At 36.6% G+C, this 22,980-nt stretch overlaps 1 protein-coding gene and 1 pseudogene across 2 annotated transcripts; both read right to left on the reverse strand.

Annotated features, from left to right (window-relative positions):
* Nucleotides 1–284: 284 nt before the first annotated feature.
* On the reverse strand, nucleotides 285–9,521 carry LOC132113656 (SAM and SH3 domain-containing protein 3-like). Of its 2 annotated transcripts, none has more exons than XM_059521531.1 (8): nucleotides 9,324–9,521; nucleotides 7,261–7,353; nucleotides 4,158–4,289; nucleotides 3,553–3,688; nucleotides 3,313–3,464; nucleotides 1,612–1,824; nucleotides 1,377–1,521; nucleotides 285–1,272 (listed from the first exon to the last, which is right to left on the reverse strand). In XM_059521531.1, exons 1-8 carry the CDS (start codon nucleotides 9,384–9,386, stop codon nucleotides 1,070–1,072), a joined length of 1,137 nt encoding a protein of 378 aa, XP_059377514.1. In that variant the 5' UTR covers nucleotides 9,387–9,521; the 3' UTR covers nucleotides 285–1,069. The 2 variants fall into 2 exon arrangements, with proteins under 2 accessions (XP_059377514.1, XP_059377513.1); XM_059521530.1 differs by having other exon boundaries at nucleotides 4,158–4,292.
* Nucleotides 9,522–12,850: 3,329 nt separating this feature from the next.
* LOC132114117 (xaa-Pro aminopeptidase 2-like) overlaps nucleotides 12,851–22,980 on the reverse strand; it is a 40,918-nt pseudogene continuing 30,788 nt past the window's right edge.

The following is a 22,980-nucleotide window of genomic DNA, read 5'->3' on the forward strand; positions in this document are numbered from 1 at the left end:
AATTTGCTATGCTGATGGTATTACTGAGTATATGGCAATGTGCTGAAAAATTAATCCCACTGAAATTGGTCACTCTTGTTTACTAAATGAGGCGCAACAAAATCAAAAACCTTGATGCCAAGTCAGTGTAATGTGTAAATTTGGATTATTAGCAAAAGATGGTCTGCTCTAGTTATTTGGATATGATGCATAACGAACACATTATTCGTCATCACAAATTGAGTTATGTTCACTTTGCTTGGTAATAACACTGTGATCATGTATATCCTCATACTCTTCACATCTTACTTTTATGAATTTATGTGTATATGTATGTTCATTAAATTATATGGTATTACTACAATCTCTGTCATGATGTTTCAAAAAAGTTTTTTTTCTTTCTTAAAACTAGTGAAAAACATTGAAAGTACAGACAACAATATAAATGACAACTGGAAAGCTGAAAAGGAATACAAGTATTAAAACAACAATGGCTTTGAAAACTACACAAACAATATTATAACAAACATTTTCATAAACGGGGACCACAATAGTTGACTATTGAAGCAAAAGAATAAAACAAAACAATGTGCTTTTCCTCTTTCATGCCTGACAAAAATACATTTTGAGTGCACCAGTTGTGTAACTGTACATTCATTCCGACAGAAACCGTAGAATAGTTGTATATAAAATGCTACTTCATAGCTAAATGTATGATGATGATGATGATGAAACTTCTCAGATATTACAGAATCACAGTTAGGTCAAACTTAACCTTGTGAGCAAAATCAATATTTAGGATTCCAGCATTCTTCTTTTATGATGTAAAAACATAGCTGTAGGTTTAATCCATGGAAGATCACTTTATGCAGCCTGTTTAGCAAAATCCTACAACTTTGTTTCAGTTCGAACTGAACTCTTTCTGAACAATAATTTCAGAGCGAATAGATGATGCTACATTCAAGCTCTTTATGCCATCTGACCTACTGGCCTCTGTATGGGCTGTGCATATGAAATAGTTTTTTCATAGAGTTTAATCCAGCTTGATAGAGTTTCAAAGAAGCAGGATCAAAAGAACATTCTGGTGGCTTCACTCTGTTTGGCTCTCCGGACTCTCCCCCACCTTCATCTCCTCCAGTTGTTCCTGAATAGCATTGAGCTCTGTTTCTGTGTCCGGATGGGATTCCACCTGGGGCTCCTCACATCCGTTTGCCAGGTTCTCTGTGCTCTCGTAACAACCTGAGTCCCGTGGCATTTCAGTCTTTTGCTCCTCTGCATCAGATTCATCCTCAGCTGGAGAGCAGAAAAGATGTTACTACATTAAACAGACTGCAACTTATAAACATGTACCAATGAACACAATTAGGATCACGGTCTAGACTCTTTAATGCACTTACAGTCATGAAGCAATTCTGCTGCTTTCAGTATCTTCACACATTGCTCAGGGTCTGTAATATTCAGTTCGTTCAGGTGGGACTCCTTCAGGCCCCTGAAATCCTCCAAACTCTGGAAGCCATGCATGGACAGGACAGATTCCAGCTCCTGGACACACAATGAAGTCAGTCAGTGCAGATCCTATTGTACTGTGATGTAATAGCTCACATGTTTAAGAGAAAGTAACTTGAGGCTTACAGTTAGGCCTATTCTCTCCAGAACTTCATCCAGGGATTGCGGTTTGGGTTTGTTCTTTCGTCCTTGACTCTGGCATCGCTTCCTCTTTGGTGGTGTGTCTTCCTCTGGTAGTATTGTGACGTAGATGAATTTAAAGGAGCCCACTTTGTTATTGAGTTTACCAGTCCAGGTGCCTACTGGTGGCTTCTCAATGATCTGGATGATGTCTCCTTTCTGTTTGTTTTGAAAAATATAAGTTCAGTGCTTACAATATACTTGCTGGATACAATTTTTTTAATGGATTAGTTATACCCAAAATTCTGTCATTAGTTGTATTATTTTCTTTCATGAAACACAGTAGAAGTAATTCTGAATAATATACTGGTTGTTTTTATCTCGCGATTGGGGACCTAAAGGTCCCGTTCTTCGTGATCCCATGTTTTAAACTTTAGTTAGTGTGTAATGTTGTTGTTAGAGTGTAAATAATATCTGTAAATTCTAAAGCTCAAAGTTCAATGCCAAGCGAGATATTTCATTGAATAGAATTCGTCTACAAATAACGACCCGTTTGGACTACATCCCTCTAGTTCCTGCAGTAATGACGTCACTAAAACAGTTTTTTGACTAACCTCCGCCCACATGAATACACAAAAAAGGGGGCGTGGTCAGTTCCCTCTTTGTCTGGAGAAGGCGTTGTTTATGGACCACAACCGGTAAGTGTATTTTATTATTTAAGTTGGTGCGTTCTGGAATTTATTACACAAAGGGCAACGCTGTTTAGCTTTGTTAACTAGATGTTAGAGCTGTGCAAAAAAATCGAATGCGATTTTCATGCGCATCTTGTCAGTAAAAACGCTCCTCTGATTATAAGTACATCTTCGTGCGTTCAGATCAAGATTTCCAGGTTTTTAAAACAAACCCTGCCCACTTGCTTCTCAAAACTAGTCCAAAACTAGCCCAATCGCGTTTCCAGGAGGGCAGCGTGCGCTCAGCTGCTGTCGTATCACAACACAGGAACCGCTGGCACAATCAGAACTCAATACGTATTTCTGAAGGAGGGACTTCATAGAACAAGGAAGACATCAGCCCGTTTTTATGACAGTGGAAATTGTATTGTATGGAATTGTATAATTGTATGGAAAAGAGCAGCCAGTACATTTCCTCAAAAACACTTCTTTTGTGTTCCACAGAAAGCAAGGCAAGTTTATTTATATAACACATTTCATATCAGGGCCATTATAGGTAACTAAACTAAAACAAATAAATGAATAAACAGTTTTGCTACTTGAGCCAAAAAAATAAACATGAACTGATTTATTTTACATTGTATTATACTATTTTATTTCAGCCAGTTGTCAAGGCAACATTTTCATTTTCGTTTAGTTTAACATTTTTATTTAGTTTAACTAAAATAACCAACTAAAATTGAAATAAAAATTAATAAAAACTATAGAGACGTATATTTACAAAATAAAATAAATGGGAAAAAAAGGCAAACACACCCAACAAAATGACTAAAACTTTGAATCACAATGTTTACATAAACCATAAACTTATATCAATAATAATACTATTTTCATACACAATGGTAATTCAAAGTCCTTTCCATGAAAAGTGTTAAAAATACTATTAATTGATTAAATACAAATGGATAAAAAATTTAAATTAATAGTGTTTTTTTTTTTTACATTCTCCAAAAACAGCACTTTTTAAAAGGCTGACCTGTAGTTTGAGGGATTCAATGTCATACGGGCTGGGGGTGAAGTCAGTGTGGACGAGGGCTCTGCCGCAGAAGGGCCCTGTGTAGGTGCTGTCCTCCAGTCTCATACTGTCTCTCTGGCTGAAGCCACTGTCCAGACTCTGCCTGTCAGCACCTGCACATCAGGAAAAAAAGAACAAAAAAATCAATCAGCCTTATGATTTCACTTCAGCTTCATATTGTGCCGGGCTGAGATTGCTTACATCCAGAGAGCTGGCGCGAGAGAGGACTGTGTATTGTGTCCTCTGAGCTGTTGGAGCACACAGACGTTCTGTTCCCAGCAGTGAGATCTGGAATCCAGTCATTTGGAGACATAGAGCCGTCCTCCCCACTCTCATTCTGAAATCAACAAACGTAACATTTAAAAGTTCATTTGAATTCATATGTTCATGAATGTAATTTAGCTACTGGAAACATCCCGAGACTGCTGACTGCATAAAATGTACTGGTTTCATCCACATGGGGGAGACAAATTCAATCTGTTACATAAAGTGCTTTTCTTAGATGGTTGCTAGCATGTTAGATTACTTGTAATGTAATGTAATGTAATAAACATTTTACAATAGGGTTCAATTAATTGACATTAATTGATGCATTAGCTATCATTAACTAACACATTTACAGCATTTATTAATGTAATGATAATTTATAAATGCAATTAGATTATTTTATAGATAATTTATAAAATTGGATGTGGAAATACTTAAAAATTTGAACCATCAACCAAGATTATATTACATTCTGTTATAGTGTTTATTATTAGTTCATCATTGACTTATTTTACATTAGACTTGTGCTTTCTACTTACCCCCGCCTCTGCAAGGGCTTTCTGTACCATCTTGGAGGTTTTACGGGTCATTGTGCGAGATATGACATTTCTCCATTTCTTTCCCAGTTTCCCACCACTTTTCCCTGAATCCTCTGGTGGTGCACTCTCCAGCTGCTGAAAGAAATTGCAAAAAAACGTTTTACTGTACATTTTATTCAGCTTCTAATTTTGTCCTCTTGACTCATAAAACTTCCTCTTGTCTAAAAAGGTCTACAGGCAAGGAATAATTCTTGTTGCTTGCCCTCATAGACTTGTTCTGTTCACTATGTCCTGGCTCCATCTTTAAAGAAAACGAGACAGACATCTGTTAGAATTTATTGCCTTGATTAATTACATTTTTTTAGTTTTTAATTACTTACTGTAGAACTCTTTGATGTGTTTTCATAATGCTTTTGTAATGTTATGTTCAGGGCTTTGCCCTGGCTAAGCTAAATCAGCATGTATTTGTGTATGATATAATCTCATTATAAGCAGTGTTAGTTTTAACTTGATGGCCCCATAGCCAGCTCTGAGGTCACTGAAGTTCGGACCTCGGTAAATATTTAATGTTCTAAAATAAAATTTGTTATCTAAATGATTAATCTTCTATTTAAAGCTCCTCATATGAGAGTCTGCATGTATAATTAAGTTTAGACAGTTTTCAAGAATGTTCATTGCCTGTGGTATGCTGCGGAGTGAACGAGGCTTGAGAACAGAGAACCATGAGTGAGGACGCGGACACTTCCCCATTCAAAAGTAGACAAGTGACATATCTTGGGTATTTATAGTATTTGACTTGGATGCCCAAGAGGCATTTTAAAGATGGCCGCCGAGTGACATGACTTGTCTTAAAGAAACTCTGCATAATTTCAGCTGAAACAGGAGGAGAGGGCAGGACATATTGAGCAGCCACACCCCCTTTTTAAAGTAGCCAATAGCATTTTGATTATGTCTGCTCGGACCAGAGATGTTGAGCTCGGTAAAGCTGCATTTGACTGCCTCAGTCTAACAGATTACCACCTAGATTCAGTATTCTAGAAAACAAAACAGTGGTCATAATCCTGCTGATGCGTGTAGTTGAAAACATTTTTAATAAATGCAGACTCGCGCATATGTTCCGCTCCGTGCGATTGCATCTCTTTACCATAGTCAAAATCCAGATGTGCATTCTCGTGAAATCAGACCTCATTTGCACCAATCGAAAGCATATTTACACTGTCTGAATCGTTCCCTATCGCCTACACTGTGCACTACGAGGCATTCACTGTACAGGAAATAATACACTGTGAACTAGTGACATATCTCAGCCAGCGCTTCAGCATCTATAGTTACAGTGCTGGAGGTGGGCACTTCTGATTCTAGAGAGCAATTGACTGTAGAACCTGGGTGGACATTATGCAAATGTGTTACTTTGTGACGTAGAGCCGTAACAGAATAAGATTAGAATTCCTGACAACTCGTTTAGGCAATTTACAAGCAGACTCCTTTTTTTGACAGACAATAACTTTATCTATCGTGCACTGTCGGCTTCACAACTTTGCAGATAGTTTATGTTCACGTGTTCACATGACACACTGCATGAAAGGTAATATTCAAAAAGGCATAATAGGGGCACCTTAAACAGATAGTAATCCAAAGAGGCCACAGACATGTTATTGCTAACAGGATACAACATTTGCCAAGGCAAACGCAAAAAAAAAAAATGCTCATTTCTCCAAAACAGTGAAAACATCTTTTACAGACATCTACATATCTGTCTCTTTTAAAGTGTTTAGTGTATATAACGAGTGGGGGTAATAATGTGGGGTTATTATACCACAATACCCACCCACTACTCACTAATTTTCAAACCCTGGCTACGGCCATGGGGCCTGTTCTTAAGAGGGTTTCCAGTAAAGTCTGTGACAGTGGTTTTTGTGTCACTACCGCAATGAGTCAGTGTGGCTCCTCCTCTCTGACCTCAAAGAGAAATGCCACAGACTATTCCTTTTAGGACATGTGCTGTTATCAAAGACACAGACGAAAAAACAAAAGTACCTGAAGACGTCAAAGGGATTTTACGTCAGTCTGTTTCTTTGCCCTTGTGTTTATACCTCAGAACTTCACTTAACACCAGCACAGAAAACTATTCCCTACCATTTAACACTTTTAATATCGAACTGGACACAGTTTAACAACAATAAATACATTAATATTTATTAAATTATTAATTAATAATATTTATTATTAATTAATTTTTGTCAAATGTTATATTGATTGATTAATAACAAAATATATACAGTAATTTTTTTAATGTTCTTGAAAGAAGTATCTTATGCTCACCAAGGCTGCATTTATTTGATCAAAAAAATACAGTAAAAACAGTAATATTGTGAAAATGTATTACAATTTAAAATAACTGTTTTCTATTTAAAAAAAGTTATATTTATAAATGTCATTTATTATATTTTATTATTTATTATTTGAATTTTCAGCAGTCATTATAAATAAATCTTATAGAAAATATGATATATCTATGCATAAAATACCAGAGTTGCCTGCTTCTCTGAAAAGCAGACAGAAAGCTAAGCAGGCTCTCTGCTTGAATGGCTTCTGAAAAGATTACATCCTGTCTAGATATTTTTAAAATTTTCAAATGAAGCTGTTATTAAGCACCAATCTAGCAGTTTGGTTTAAGGTTAACTGTGACTTGCCTGTTGTTTTTTCTATACAACATATTATCCAATAGTTTGATAATCATGAGACAATAGCAAGTTGGAGCTTGAGTAGATCAATTTTATCTCCAAAGTTAAAAGGAGTTGAACAAAAATTAAAAATGTATCTTGGTTTACTCACCTACAATTGGTTCTGAACCTGTATGAGTTTATTTCAGCTGTTTATTTTGAAGAACGTTGGCAACCAAACAGTTGATGGTATCCATAGACTTCCATAGTATTTTTTCCATACTTTGGAAGTCAAATGCTACTGTCAACTGTTTAGTAACCAACATTCTTCAAAAGTCTTCTTTTGTGTTCAACAGCTGAAATAAACTCATACAGATTTGAAACCTTTAGGGAAGTGCTTAAATGACAGCATTTTCATTTTTAACAAACTCTTCACTTACGGTTTCATCCAGTGTAGGTTCAGAGCTCACTACGGGTGATGACGGCTTTGGCTTCATAAAGTCTTTGAAGCTGCTGGACCTTTGCAGAGTCAGCTGTGAACACAGAACAGTTTCTCATCAGAAACTGAGTCTAATTAAAGTTACAGTACTGTACAGTATTCAGATAGATAGATTATTTTTCATGATTCCTGACCCAGTTGGCCTTTTGTTTGAATGCAGAGTCATCCAGCATTATGCATATGAAATTTAATCTCTATGCGCCATGAACAAATCCAGTTCACTTTAACTGACAGCTCATGTTATAATGGCCATTTAATGTTATTGCAATTCCACAAGCATATATCCTGATCAATATTTGGACGCATTATTGGGCCTCTGGAGCAACACATGAGCAGAAGAAACCACATGATCCTTTTCAGATCCATGGACCAGATGAAATTATAAGCATGGATAACACTTCATAGGTTTTCACAGAAAGGATAATGTGTTTAGTGACACTTTACATAACTTTTCAGTGTAACTGATTACAATAACAATGTGTCAGTATAATCTTTCTACAACAAAGGGCCAAACATTCAAAGTTAATTGAGGGCCATTGGACTGAACATACATTATATCCAACTATATTATACTAAAATAATAATAAGATTTAATATATTATGGCTTGGTAGGACAAATCAAAGGTCATCATGAGCTAACGTTGGCTTTCCTGTCCTGGTTTGTGCACCGCTGATCTACAGTTTATGATAAAGTCAATGTAAAAGACAATGTATTGCAAATTGTGACTTGTTTGAATAGAACCAGAGAAGATTCATTCAAGAATAAAACGCTTTTTTGAATTAATGTTTGTCATTCAGTGTGGGTTTTGTGGGCTGTTGTGCATCTCTGTTCCAATTTGACTTTTTTTTCTCTTATCTAAACCTTTCACTGTGCTGCTTTTCTTCAACTCAGGAAGTGGGTATGTCACAGTCATCATGCAGCCAATCCCTGCAGAGCTGTGCACTATCTAGACAACACACAACAGACTGCAATCTGCTGAGACAACTAAATGCAGAGAGATTGTTCAGCCAGTAAATATATGTTTTGAAAATCAGACTAAACTAAAAGTCCCACGGTTAAACTATCATTGCACAAATCATTCTCATTTGGAAACCTTCCACATAAATTTCTCCAACACAGTGACAACATTCTGTATCATCATGAGATGGTGAAATACATTTCTGATAGATCTCGACTGAAATGTTTGCGCATAATCTAAACCATGACCAAAGAGGAAACTGCAACATTTGAGGTGATGTGAAAAAACTATTTTCATTTACATGGTAATGAGCGTCACCTCTATGGTACATCCTCTATTCTGGATAAGGATATAAGAAAGGCATTGGTTTAAAACATATAAATAAAAGACAGCAAAATTAACCTTGATGCACAACAGCAAGATTTTCAGTTCTCACTTTGCTTGGGTTCCATGCGTTTACAAAGCACATGCAGTTTCACAGAGGAGAAATATCGAAACTGTTGGTTGTCACACGCAAGATGAACCAAATCAAATGGAAAATAAGAGTAATGCTGTAGAAGCAGTTAACCGCTGATTGCTGTGATGACCTATAGTACGTAAATCTCACTTTGAATTGAGGAGCTGTTTTTGGTTGCTTTGCTCTGATGATGTATGAACTGTTTCAGGATGTGTGGTACGGTCTGCTGTATCTCTACAGGAACTGCTGCACAGCCATGCATTTCACCCAGAACAATCATAGAGTTTCAGTTCTTACAGGTCTGAAGTCAAAACTACATATTACAATAGGACTATTACTAATGCAGATGAAGGAAAACACTTGAAAAAGCCTCTCAAAGTAGTGTTGTTTAGCAGTTACTGTAGCAACAAAACCACATGTCCTGCCATAATGTGTTTGTGTCATGTGCTTTTTAAACAGTTTATTATGTGTGTGTGTGCTCCCTTGGGATTAAAGACTTCCAGAAGGAAATCTTCAAGAACATAATTTCTACTCTTGCTTAAACTCTTCAAAACAGGGCCACACATGCATTAAGAGACAAACTCCTACCTTCTTCTTTTGCACCTGGCCTTGTTCTTTTTCAGATGCATTGGATGGTTTCCGTCGTAACATGTTGATCCAGTAGTGGGTGGGCAATATTCTCCTGAGGACCACGACTATAGCTGTGGCAGTATGACACTTGGTTGTGCTAAACGAACTGTCAGTCTCACTGCCAAGGTGCCACTCACAAAGAGACAAAAGCCACCAGAGAAGTTCTTCTCTGCTCGCGGGAGTAGAGAACTAAATGCTTGAGGAAGTCACATGACTAGACGGGAACTTCTTTTTTAGGAGGTGGTTTTGGTTGAAATGGTTCATATCAGATAAAAACCAAACCATAGATAAAAAGATTAAAAAAAAAAAAAAGACCAGATATATTCAGTCATACAGAACATCCTCATCCTGAAGATTTGTAATGGAGTTCAGATAAGAACATGATGAATTATTATTATTTGTTATATAATATTATTATTTAATTTATTATTTCTTATTTCTTTATTATTTCTTGAGTTAAACATTGAGTCTCTGACTCTAAATAGTTTGAATACTTGAATAGTTAAATATTCTAATATTTTTATATTTTTAATCCATTAACTCATATATATGAATTATATCTTAGTTAAACACATATAATAACAACATTAACGTTTTCTAATGCTTAGAAATATTGCATATAAACATATAAACAATACATAAAAATAGTTTTTCAATAAATAATTAAAATGTTTCATTATAATAATAAATATATTAAAATGAAAACCATTTAATGTAGAACATTTAAATACTCTAATTCTAAGTAATAGAAATTAAAAGTAATACTCTAATAAATAGTACTTAGAAATGTATAAATATTAAATAAATAAAAAATAAAAATTATTACTAATTATTACTAACAATTATTACTAATTACCAATTAGTTATTACTCTCTCTTATTATTATTATTTCATATATTACCCATATCACATGGAAACTAACATTCACGATCATGCCTCTGAGTCCTGAGACCTTTTGCATGTAAGTTCAGCCAGCTGGTACAGATCACAGAGGAAGTTGTGTGTATGAGTTGTCAGAGTTATTCTTATATTTTTTTACACCACATGGCAAGATGCCTGACATAAATAAGCATGTCATAAAGTATGAAATGTTTAGGTCAAAAAGGCCGGTGCATACAGCACATACAAGCTGCAAGTAACATGTAATACATGAATTTAGATAACAACAGTCTTTTCTGTTGTAAAGCCAGTGGTCAAGTACTATGACAACTTTAATGAGGTCATTGTTTTCAAAACCTCCTGTTGCTGCAGTTCCTCTTTATTGTATGGTCAGAGCCTCAGCAAAGAAACAAATGACAAATATACAGAATCACACCCATCAGTCCTATTTTTGTAAAGATAAAAAACAACGTTGAAAGTTGTTTTGAGCTGGAGGAGAACAGTCAAACAAAGAAGCGCAGAGAGAGAGCATGAGTGAGTGAGCGGACGTCAGAAACCACACTCACACCTTACTGCGGTTCTGACGGAACTGTTGCCAAGCAACAGCACCTCTGCAGGCATGAGACATGCAGCAGTGCTGCTGACAGCACCTCGCTTCAGGCCTGTGACAATTAAAGGGGATTGTAAGCTGGTTCTCAGAAAGCACTGTTAAGACGTGCGTCTGCTTTGACATCTGTGTGAGAGATAGGACTCGGTTTCATGTCATGTCAGTTTCAGTGCCCTAAACCATGTCCGGCCCTAAAACCAACACACCCATATTAAACAAACAAACGGCCAATCACACATTGGGCCAATATTTTAGAAAGGATTGGTCACAAGTAATTTTTACACGCAAAAAATATGGAATTCATGGAAAGCATGATTTAATTTTTTTTTTTTATGATTGCTGACAGTTTCTAAATAAAATGTATACTAATAATTATGGCGTCTGACATATTAATGGCAATGAATGTGAATTTGTGGAAATTATGAAGCAATGACGATGAGCGGTGATAAAAACATTGTGATGCAGGGTTTTGGCTTAATAAAGAAATGCCAACATGAGAATAAAAGGTTATGTTACAAATCTTCCAGCTCAATAAATGATTGATGACTAGAAGATGATTTATGTGAAGTATTTAGCTCTAGCTTTGCAGAAAACTGCAGTTTGGAGTCCAGTGGCAAATTGTTTTACTGAGCTAGTTTAATTACTGAAGTTGTTACCTCCCCATAAAATCTTACAATCGAAAATATTTTGAGCTTTTTTCAAAACATATCACGCAGGTAATGCCAGGGCCATCGCTAGACCTATTTTAGGAAATTAGGAAATATCGCTGTGCGTGTAAATTATAATTGATAAATCCTTATGTCAATGGGATTATTAATGTATACTGTCCTAAGAATCATTTTCTCTGATAATATTTAAGCAATCAAGTCATATGTTTATTCTATGCGCTGTTGTCTAATAGTTTTTTTTGTTTGGTGGGTTTGCAAAAAAGTCTGAAATGGTTCGTAATTCAGTTGATTTATTCACTCATGCACTGGATCGTTTCACATCGCAATAGGAATGGGATAAAGGATAAGGAAAGGTCAGCCCAGCTGACAAAAGATTCTGATCCAGTTTTGTGTTGTCTTTACATTTTTATGCGTGTTCATCATATGCTTTCATGCCTTGCAAACTAATATATTTTTGTATATAGTTATACATTTATTTTTCTCTGATGCATCACTGAGAATGTGCTAAATATAAACCACTCAATGCTGAGCATTGCACTGTATGCAAATGTGTCTATGAATGTCCTTATAGCTGGCATTATAATTTTTTTGGTGTCATAAGGTGTTATGTTGAGGAGGTGTTAATGGTGTCTGGATAGTATTTTCACTCAGTAGAGTGAACTCTGTTTGACATCTACTATTGTGACTTAAGTATGAAATCATTAATTAAATAAATATATAAAATAATAAATTTAATATTCACTTATTACCAATGTCCTCTATATTTTCTTGAAGATCATAAGACTGTTATTCTGCCTTAAAAGGCTGTCTGAAATCTGTTTTGTGAGGTATCTTCACATGCAAATGCTGCCTGAAAAGTCATTGCCTGATAGTCTGCTTAAGATTTCAGACGCAGATAGATGAACCAAAGTAGTGGAGATACTGTAGTAATCTTACTTTAATAATCTAGAAATCAACAATGATTGTCAATACAATACAAAAAATGCAATGTTTCATTTTTAAAACTATAATATTGTCTTTCTTAATGAAACGTACAAACTTTTGTCATAAAATACATTATAAAATACAAACACAGTGTTCAAACATAGGAAAAAATCTGAATTAATTGCTCACAATAAGAGCAGAGGCTGTACTGAATGCTGTGAAGTGGGTTATGCTCTTCAGTGCTTGTTTTACAGCAGATTATGCAGTAAAAAAGAGGGCAGCATTATTATAAGAGTGTGACTGAGGAGAGGACAGCTGAAGCTCCAGCACTAAGGAAGTGCTGTATATATATATATATATATATATATATATATATATATATATATAGGGTGGGAATAAAAACGTGAAAGGTTAGCACTTGGCAGGTTTTGTGGAGGTCACTGTGAGAAGTCTGCTGTGGATATGGCGCCCTCTTGTGGAAGTATCATGGAATGGTTGCTTGAAGGAAGAATGTGGTTGAAGATGAGGAGATCATCACCTCTAGTTCCAGCAGGAAAGACGCTTCTTGAAATCTCAAAATTTCCCATGAGCACTCTTGTGTAGGCCTCCTATTAGAGGGGGAAATAGAGAACACAGTTTTCTTTTCAGTATAAGCATCCTATTACACTCTGCATCATCAATAACTTCCTATGAATTACATTCAGTACCTTCTGAAAGTCAGTGGGTGTACCCCAGTGCACAGTGCGCGTTATATCAGTAGTACCATCCCTGTAACATAGAATGAGGTGGTTTAGGTAACATAAATCAGGAAGAATGCATGCATGAGCTTGGCCATGTATTGTTTTTGTTTAAACGCAAAAATAACTATGCACTATTATTACTCTGAAACTCACAGGTACTGTCCTCCAGAGTCAACAAGATACATCTCATTCACTGACAGCTTCCTTGCAGTTTCATTAGATGGACTTTAATAAATAACAGTGCGATGATTAAAAAAATTACAACAGGTAGCTAAATATAAAATTATAAATAAATATAACCAAGAAAATGACTGAAAAGCTAAAGGTCATAAGTGGACAGGAAGAGGAACACATACATGTAGTATTCACATACCTGTAGTATTAATACCTGTAGTGAGCAAGAGCAGCATAAGCTCCACTTGCAGAAATAGTGTCAAAACTCGGCCCTCTGCTGTTCTTCTGTTTGCTGCCAAAACACAGCAAAGGGTTTGTGGTTCTCAAGAAAAAGGAAGTTTACACAAGTAAATCATCTTCCGTATTAACATCCTTGATGCACTAACATGTTCTAATTGTGGAAATGATGTTATTCGAATCATGCAAGGTTAGAAAGATGGCTAATATAGAGTTCTAGAGTCTGTTTTTTAAAGTAAATATTTCATTGATTTCTTCATATGTAAACTAATATTTAGCCATAATGGACCAACTTTACTGTAAAAGAAATACACTAGCCATGTGTTGGTCATTAAATTAATGAATTAATGAATGAGTGCTACCATTTGTCATTAAAAAAAAAGTTTCATTATTATTATTATTTGTTTTTTAGGTATTACATAGTCTTGCACTTTTCCTTCTTAGATTTTCCACACCTTTTTGCTCTCAATAAGATTTGTAATGTACTGACAGATCTTGGAGCTGGTTTTCAAATATTATCTAATAGTACATATACTCTTGGAACCGCAGGTCTTCAAAAAAAACTTGATATAATCACTGTCAGTATAATGTGTTTATCAGTGATGAGGGTTTAGCTTTACAGTTCTGTACCTGCGACACTGATCGACAAAATGTGCTGCTGTGAGCTCGGTCTCTGTCCCTTCTGGAACTTTCTTCTCAAGCCACACCAGCAGCTGCATGACTGCGACTAAATCCCTAATCTGTGGGAGAGAGGATGCTCAGCCATCACGGCTGATAAGAACAAAAATCACCTGCTTGAGACCAGACGGATGCCAGACGGAGGCAATTAATTGTAAGCATTCAACTGAGGTCTGGCTTTAAGCCATAAAAAAACAGAACTAAGATGTTTGTCCATGCATGTTGCATGTAGCAAATGCAGTTGTTTTCAATTCTCATGAATTCTCATTCTCTGATAGAGGTTTTAGGATAAGGGGTAATGCGACATTGATTCAGCAACATTTAGTTGGAATGAATGTCTGTCTGGCCTCTCAATGTGGCTTTATGATGTGATAAGGTGGCCCTCAATCTTTACAATTAAATTACGATAATACAACACAGGTATCAGTCAACAGTGTCCATCAGGGTTATGTCATTTGGGGAGAAGACTGTGTGTATGTCTTCTTACATGAGCCTCTTTGAGAATACGCTGCTCAGTTGAATCTTTCACTGCTTTTGTGGTCAGTACTGGAGAGTAGGTGCTGGTCAGATGTTTGTCCTTAAATACATAAGAGAAGTTCATCTGTAGTAAAATATTGTCTTCACCTGTACTGTGGGACTCAAGCAGACTTATGAAATCATAATTTTTGTCAGAATCCATCCATCCAGCCAGTCAGCCATCAATCATTCATCTATCCACCTATCTACACGTCCATTCACCTAACCATCCATCTAGCTATCTACCATCCATCCATTCACCTAACCATCCATCTAGCTATCTACCATCCATCCATCCATCCATTCACCTAACCATCCATCTAGCTATCTACCATCCATCCATCCATCCATTCACCTAACCATCCATCCATTCACCTAACCATCCATCTAGCTATCTACCATCCATCAATCCATCCATCTAGCTATCTACCATCCATCCATCCATCCATCCATTCATCTAACCATCCATCTAGCTATCTACCATCCATCCATCCATTCACCTAACCATCTATCTAGCTATCTACCATCCATCAATCCATCTATCTAGCTATCTACCATCCATCCATCCATCCATCCATCTATCCATCCATCCATTCACCTAACCATCCATCTAGCTATCTACCATCCATCAATCCATCCATCTAGCTATCTACCATCCATCCATCCATCCATCCATTCATCTAACCATCCATCTAGCTATCTACCATCCATCCATCCATTCACCTAACCATCTATCTAGCTATCTACCATCCATCAATCCATCCAACTAGCTATCTACCATCCATCCATCCATCCATCCATTCATTCACCTAACCATCTATCTAGCTATCTACCATCCATCAATCCATCCAACTAGATATCTACCATCCATCCATCCATCCATCCATCCATTCACCTAACCATCCATCTAACTATCTACCATCCATCCATTCACCTAACCATCCATCCATCCATTTACCCTACTGTCTAACTATCTACCATCCATCCATTCACCTAACCATCCATCCATCCATTTACCCTACTGTCTAACTATCTACCATCCCTCCATTCATCCATCTACAAATCTACCTATCCATCTGGATATCTACGTCCATCCATCCATCCATCCATCCATCCATCCATCCATCCATCCATCCACCCACCCACCCAGCCTTTCACCTCATCTGTCTAGCTATCTAGCATCCATCCATCCATCCATGAATCTACCTATTCATCTGTCTATCTACCATCCATCCATCCATCCATCGACATTTCTTTTCTAATTTAATTAAATTGAAACATCATAAATTGTCTCTAATGTAATGGTCACATTGTATTTATTTACATATCTGTCAATAATATAATTTTATTTCAGAGAGACCTGGAAGGGCAAAATAAAGTAGCTTAAATAGCTGTGTAGTGTGTCAAAAATAAAAATGGCTTCACCAATTATAGCAATCTAATTTTGTCACATGGTGTTATGTGCATGATGTAGATGTGCGTAACTAAACATTTTTGACAGATGTAAGAACATAGGCTTGTTTGCTGTCTCCTAGATTACAGTTACATATTTAAATTTACGTTTTCAGCCTTTAAAAAGCCATATGGGAAAAATAAACTATAGGCTACTATTTAACAATTAAGCAAAAAGTGAGAATCAGTTATTAACTCTCGAGGGGCTTGACTGAAACCATCTCAGCCATAATCAGCAATCAGACAGTTTAAGACTCCTTATTTGAGCATCCAAGCTTTCATACACATACAAATAGTCTATATTTTGGATCCAGGTCATACCTCAGGAGTGATGAGCTCATACAGGGCTTGGTTGGTGTACTCTGTACCCACCCACACCTTCACATTGAGTCTCTGTAGATACGACTGCAGGTACGAGCGCACAGAGCTGTACTCAAGCAGCTGCACACAATAGGAATGGTAGCAGGAAGTGTTCAGGTACACCTTCAACTCTTCTGTTATTCATTCAATGTGCACAAAGAGCCTGGTGAAGGAGGTTACGGTAGTTATAAACTGTACATCACACCAACTAAGTATAGTGCTATTAATATGAAACAGAGGAACCTGCCATATCTCATCCATTGATAGCAGAGTGTAAGATTAGAAGAATGAATTAAAAGGGATGTCGTTGCCTCGTAGATTAAACAGCCCTGAAAATAGAGACGCAAACTCAAATGCTTGGCCCAACTAGAGTTTTACAGAATATTTCAGAGAAAATCTCCTGCATGACATGGGTTTGTGTTGTGCTGTTTTGTGCTTACATGCAGTCTTGTCCAGAGCTGAAAGCAGCACAGTGGTGGGCTCGTATGGATTGTCTCTTATCTGGGTTCGTATCTGATCTATTTTCATTGGCCAGGTCCTCTCTGAACATCCGAACAAACACACACAGGCACAATGTTAACTTCAATTACATCAAAACCTTAAAGAAACAGTTCATCCCATAATTTGAATTCTGTACCATTTACTAACCCTTACATTTTGTCTTCGGTCACTCTTTTCCATGCAATTACTATAAAAGGGACCATAGAAGTAGAGACGATTGATTTGAGTAAAATCTATTCAGTGAATCACTTATCCACTTCACCAAAATGATTGAATTAATTTTTGAATATTGGTTTAAAGGATTCATTCATGAATCAGACTGATTTGGCTCTCAAGTTCACCAAGTTGACTCAACAATTAGTCTTAGCAAGATAATTATTAGTAAACCATACTGAAAGGTTTGATATGTTCCTCACACAAAGCTATCATATGAATTCAGAAACTTGTAAGCACTCATTTTAAATTCTTTTTTATCCACCAGGTTATCAGGAATAGACTTCAGGATCCGGCCCACTGGAGCCAGGTTGGACGTCAAATATGTCTGAAGCAGCATAGAGTGGTGACCAAATGATTCACAAATGATTTGGATAATCTTTGACACTAGATTTGTTTCTCATGTGATGCACTCAAAAGTTTGCAAAAAAGTAAAAAAAAAGAAGAGATTTTTTTTTTTTTTTTTTTTTTTTTTTTACTTTCTTTTTATTGGGAAAAGCAAAAACAATACAATATTTCCATTCACAGATACAATTTATCCTTTTTTCCCCCTTTTTTCTCCCTTCTTTCCTTTTTCCTCCCTCTTTAAACATAAATGAATATGTACATGGACACATACACGCATATAAAACACATATATACACATATATATACATCCACATGCACACAAACACATACAAATGCATAAAAATATGCATAATCAAAAACAAACCAAAAACACTTTGATCAAGATGTAGGAGAAAATAATTACAATGGATCACAGAGTACTATAATAAACAATGAACACCCCCCCACTCACCCACCCACCCCACCCACTCCACGGCACACCACGACCACCACACATATTACTGGTTATTTATGCAATAGAAAATAGTACAAAAAAAAAAAAAAAAGGCACACATTCAATTGGGTAGTACCACTAAATCAGTGAAATAGGAAATAAAAGGTTGCCATTTATGGAAAAATTTGACTGTACATCCTCTCAACGTGTATTTAATTTTCTCAAGTTTTAAAAAATACATGACGTCTCTGAGCCATCGAGAGACCGAAGGATATTTAGCTGACTTCCAGTGTAACAATAAAGAGCGCCTTGCTAGTAAAGATGTAAAAGCTATGATGTCCTTTTGTGTAGGGTTAAGTGCAAGTGAGGGGTCAGGAATTCCAAATATAGCAATCAGAGGACAAGGTTGGAGATTTACCCCAAGAACAGAGGACATAATATTAAAATAACCCAGCCAGAAATCTTTCAAATCAGGACAAAAAAAACATGTGGCTAAGATGACAAGGTGAGCCATGACATTTATCGCATTTGTCTTCCACGTCCGGGTATATTTCTGATAGTCTAAGCTTAGAGAAATGTACCCTATGTAAGACCTTAAATTGAATAAGTCCAAGACGAGCACAAGTCGTGGTAGAACGTATCCTCTCTATGGCCTGTTCCCATGACTCCTCCTGTATTTGTATTCCCAGTTCCCTTTCCCATGTACACTTAAGTTTGCCAATTGAATCATCGCTAAAAGCTAAAATAATGTCATACAGCTCAGAAATGATTCCTCTGTTATGAGGGACAAATGAAAGCATGGTTTCCCAGCAATGCACTGGAGGTAAAGAGGGGAAATTAGGGAAACACTTAGCGACAAAATTGCGAGTTTGAAAATAGCGAAACAGATGACTAACAGGGAGTTCATAGCGAGATGACAAATTGGTAAAACTGTCGAAGACACCGTCTACATATAAATCCCTAAATTGTGTTATACCCTTGTCATACCACAGTGAAAATGTCGAATCTGAAAGCGATGGAGGAAATAAGTGGTTGTCTTTGATGGGACCCAAGGAAGAAGCATTTACAAATTTAAAGTGTCGTCTAAATTGATACCAGATTTTGAGCGTATTAAGAACCACTTGATTATCGGTATATAGAGAAGGTGTTGTGGGTAAAGAGGTATAAAGTAAAGCAGGTACAGAAGATCCCCTACAGGATGATAGTTCCAATTTACACCAAGAGGATCCAGGGGATTTTAACCAGTAGCAAAGTTTATGAATGTGAGCCGCCCAATAGTAATTAAAAAAATTAGGTAATGCTAGTCCTCCACTTAGCCTGCATCTCTGCAGTAGAGTTTTACGAATCCTAGGAGGTTTTCCACCCCAAATAAAAGAACAAATTAACTTATCCAGTGCGACAAAAAAATGTTTTGGCAGAAAAAGAGGAATTGACTGGAATAAGAATAGAAATTTTGATCTTGCCGATTAAAGAAAGGGGGAGGTTACCCCATCTTTGAATATTGGTTGTAATCTTAGAGATAAGGGGAGTGAAATTCGCAGAAGAAAGGCTAGACATAGAACGTGTCACGTTGACACCGAGGTATTTGAACCCTGATGGACTAAATCGAAAAGGCAAATCTGACTGATGCATATGACATGCTGCAGTATTAATGGGAAAACACTCACTTTTCTCCAAATTTAATTTATAACCTGAAAAAGAGCTGAAGTTCTCCAGAATACCTAAAACAGCAGGGATAGAGAGTGAAGGATCAGATATATATAATAGCAAATCATCCGCATACAATGATAGTTTATATTCAGTTCTGTTACGGATGATTCCTTTGAATAAAGGGGAAGATCTTAATGTAATTGACAGAGGCTCGATAGCAATAGCAAAGAGCAAAGGTGATAAGGGACACCCTTGGCGAGTTCCACGTTCAAGGGTAAAATAATCAGAATAGACATCATTAGTATGAACACTGGCCTTAGGAGATGAATAGAGGAGGCGAATCCAAGAAATAAAATTTTCACCAAATCCAAATTTTTTTAAAACTGCAAACAAGTACTCCCACTCTACCCTATCAAATGCCTTCTCTGCGTCCAAAGAAATCACAAGCTCAGGAAGTTCAGCAGAGTGTTTAGAATAAATTATATTGAAAAGTGTACGGGTATTAAAAAACAATTGACGTCCCTTTATAAAACCATTTTGCTCTTCGGATATAATATGAGGAAGCACATTCTCTAAGCGGGATGCAATTACACTAGCCAATACCTTGACGTCAGCATTAAGCAAAGACAATGGTCTGTAAGACCCACAGGAGGTTGAATCTTTGTCCTTTTTGAGAAGGAGAGCAATAGTGGCTTGTGTCATGGTAGGTGGTAAAGAACCACTTTCCAGGGATTCAGTGAATACGGATAAAAGTAATGGTGCCATTTTGCCAATAAATTTTTTAAAAAATTCAATCGGAAACCCATCGGGGCCTGGGGCTATATTAGATTGCATGACATTAATTGCATTTAATACTTCTTCAAGAGAGAGTGGAGAGTCCATTTGCATGGCAGTAATAGAATCAATGACAGGGTTCGAAAGATTCTGAAGAAATGTATTAATTTTAGTGTTATCTGTAGGAAATTCAGATTTATATAATAAAGAGTAAAATGATTTAAAAGTAGCATTAATTTCTAAGGGGTCTGCAGTAATAATGTCATAAGTGTTTTTAATAGTAGGTATCAAACGGGAAGTGGCCTGTCGTCGTAACTGATGTGCCAGTAAACGACTTGCCTTATCACCATGTTCGTAGTATGAGCCACGGCTACGTAGTAGCAAGCGCTCTGCCTCTTTAGTTGAAATAAGATCAAATTCTGCTTGCAAATCGAGACGCTGAAAGAAGAGATTTTTAAAATATTTTTGAAAGAAGTCTCTTATAAGTCTCACCAAGGCTGCATTTATTTGATAAAATATTTAGTAAATATATAAGGGTTGTTGTGAAATATTATACAGTTTAAAATAAATGTTTTCCAATTTAATACATTTAATCAGCAGTTTTTTATTTCACAATTATTTGATGGATAGAAAGTTCAACAAAGTATTTTATTAGCAAGAAAGTATTTTATTAGCTCTGTTTGCTCATCTGCAGAGTAGTGGAATTGGTCAAAGCCCCCCTGACCTCCCTCATGGATCTCTAGGATTAGCCAGTTGGTAATGCTGTGAGTAATGCAGTTGGAGGCTGTGATCCAGTAGAGTTAGACCAGAATAGTGTTAAAGACTCAAATGAACAACAGACAAATAAGGGGAAAATAAAATAATTCTACACAACAATCAATGGAATAGCATTTTTTCAATGTCCTTTGAATATGTCTTTTAAGACATTAATTCACCCACGTTCAACTTCACTTAGACAAGTTTACATTTACATTACATTTAGTCATTTAGCAGATGCTTTTATCCAAAGCGACTTGAGGACAATGAGGACAATGGAAGCAATCAAACAGGAGAGCAATGATATGCAAGTGCTATAACAAGCCTTAGTTAGCTTAACACAGTACACGTAGCAAGGTTTTTGTTGTTTTTGTTTTTTATTACATTATAGAATAAATAAAAAGAAGACAGACGGAATAGAAAAAAAAATCGCTCTAGCTCCCAGTTAAAGTTAATTTGTCTCTCTGCCTGAATCCAGTAGCGGCTATCGGTCCACAAAACAGCCTTGTTTTGAGTAATTACTGCTGTTCCTATAAATTAGAAACAGACTTTTGTTCGGTATAACAGATTACAGAAGTGGGCCGTTTGTCAAGGACCAAAGAAGTGACAAACATAATGTGACTGAGAATGATGCATGGTGATACAGCAATACTATGATCAGTTGGCTGTAAAACACATGCAGAGCCAGTGAAGCCGGACATCCAGGCCAACCTAGCATCTCTTGGGGCAATGTAATCACTCTGCCAATAAAACCACAGTTAGTTACTGTCACAAAGGTAATGTCTGAGAATGAAGAAGATTGAAAGAGAAGAGGTGCTTTAGAGGGTCAGAAATTAATCAGAAAGAAGTATAAATTCCAAGGGAGCAGTATTGCCCCTTAATATAAAAGTTAATTTCCTACACTCTTCAGAAGTTTAGTACCAGATGAGCATCTGTGGCTGGGATGATGTAGGCTGAGATGTTCAAGGGGATCATGGATGCTCTCAGATCACGAAGCTTCAGAGTCGTGTTCACAGCTGTTGGTGGCAAATACTGGAGCAACAGGAATCATTTAAATATATTGCATCAAAATGATTTTGTATCAATCCACAAATGTTATATATCACAAATTCAATGAATTTACTCAATCCTTACAATTAAGTACTGAATTTCAACCCATAATTCAAAATTCACTCCATATAAAGAGATTGAGTTGACTTCAACTGATAAGGCAAGAAAAACTGTGTGAGCAAGACAAGACAGAGAAAGTTCACAGATAACACACACACACACACACCTCAGATTTGGGGAGTGCATGGCATAAAACTGTGTTCTTATCAGAAAAGAAGATCTCCTCACTGAGAGGCCAAATTAGGCCTGTGTACTGTAGACAGGGTCACTATTTTCTCGTTCCATCGCTCTCTGAGCTAAAAATGAGTCTTAAAATATGAACAGAGTAAGGATAGAAGAATAGAATACCGGAGGAATTACAGAACAGTTCCTCTCACTGCCTGACCCTTCCTCAGCCCACGTGATGACACAAGAAGAGACACATGCAGGACAACAGAGTAACAGTTTTAAACTCACTGTCAGCACATGTGGTGAACAAAAGTCAGCAATTGTGGTTAAACGTATGCCTTTATAATTCAAGGTGACAATGTTTTAATGTCAATATGATTGAAACAGTAAAGCAACACAACAGCTGCGTTACAACTCACAAACATGC

This window comes from Carassius carassius, chromosome 33 (assembly GCF_963082965.1).
Source record: "Carassius carassius chromosome 33, fCarCar2.1, whole genome shotgun sequence".
Taxonomy (NCBI): Eukaryota; Metazoa; Chordata; class Actinopteri; order Cypriniformes; family Cyprinidae; genus Carassius; species Carassius carassius.

What these genes read in the sequence shown, in the direction of transcription:
- LOC132113656 (XM_059521530.1), bottom strand. Translation starts at nt 9,386, where the DNA reads ATGTTACGACGGAAACCATCCAATGCATCTGAAAAAGAACAAGGCCAG. An exon ending in TTGAATCCCTCAAACTACAG is followed by an intron (nt 1,825 to 3,312) that starts GTCAGCCTTTTA and finishes CAAAACAAACAG; the next exon opens with AAAGGAGACATCATCCAGAT. An exon ending in AGCAGAATTGCTTCATGACT is followed by an intron (nt 1,273 to 1,376) that starts GTAAGTGCATTA and finishes TCTGCTCTCCAG; the next exon opens with CTGAGGATGAATCTGATGCA.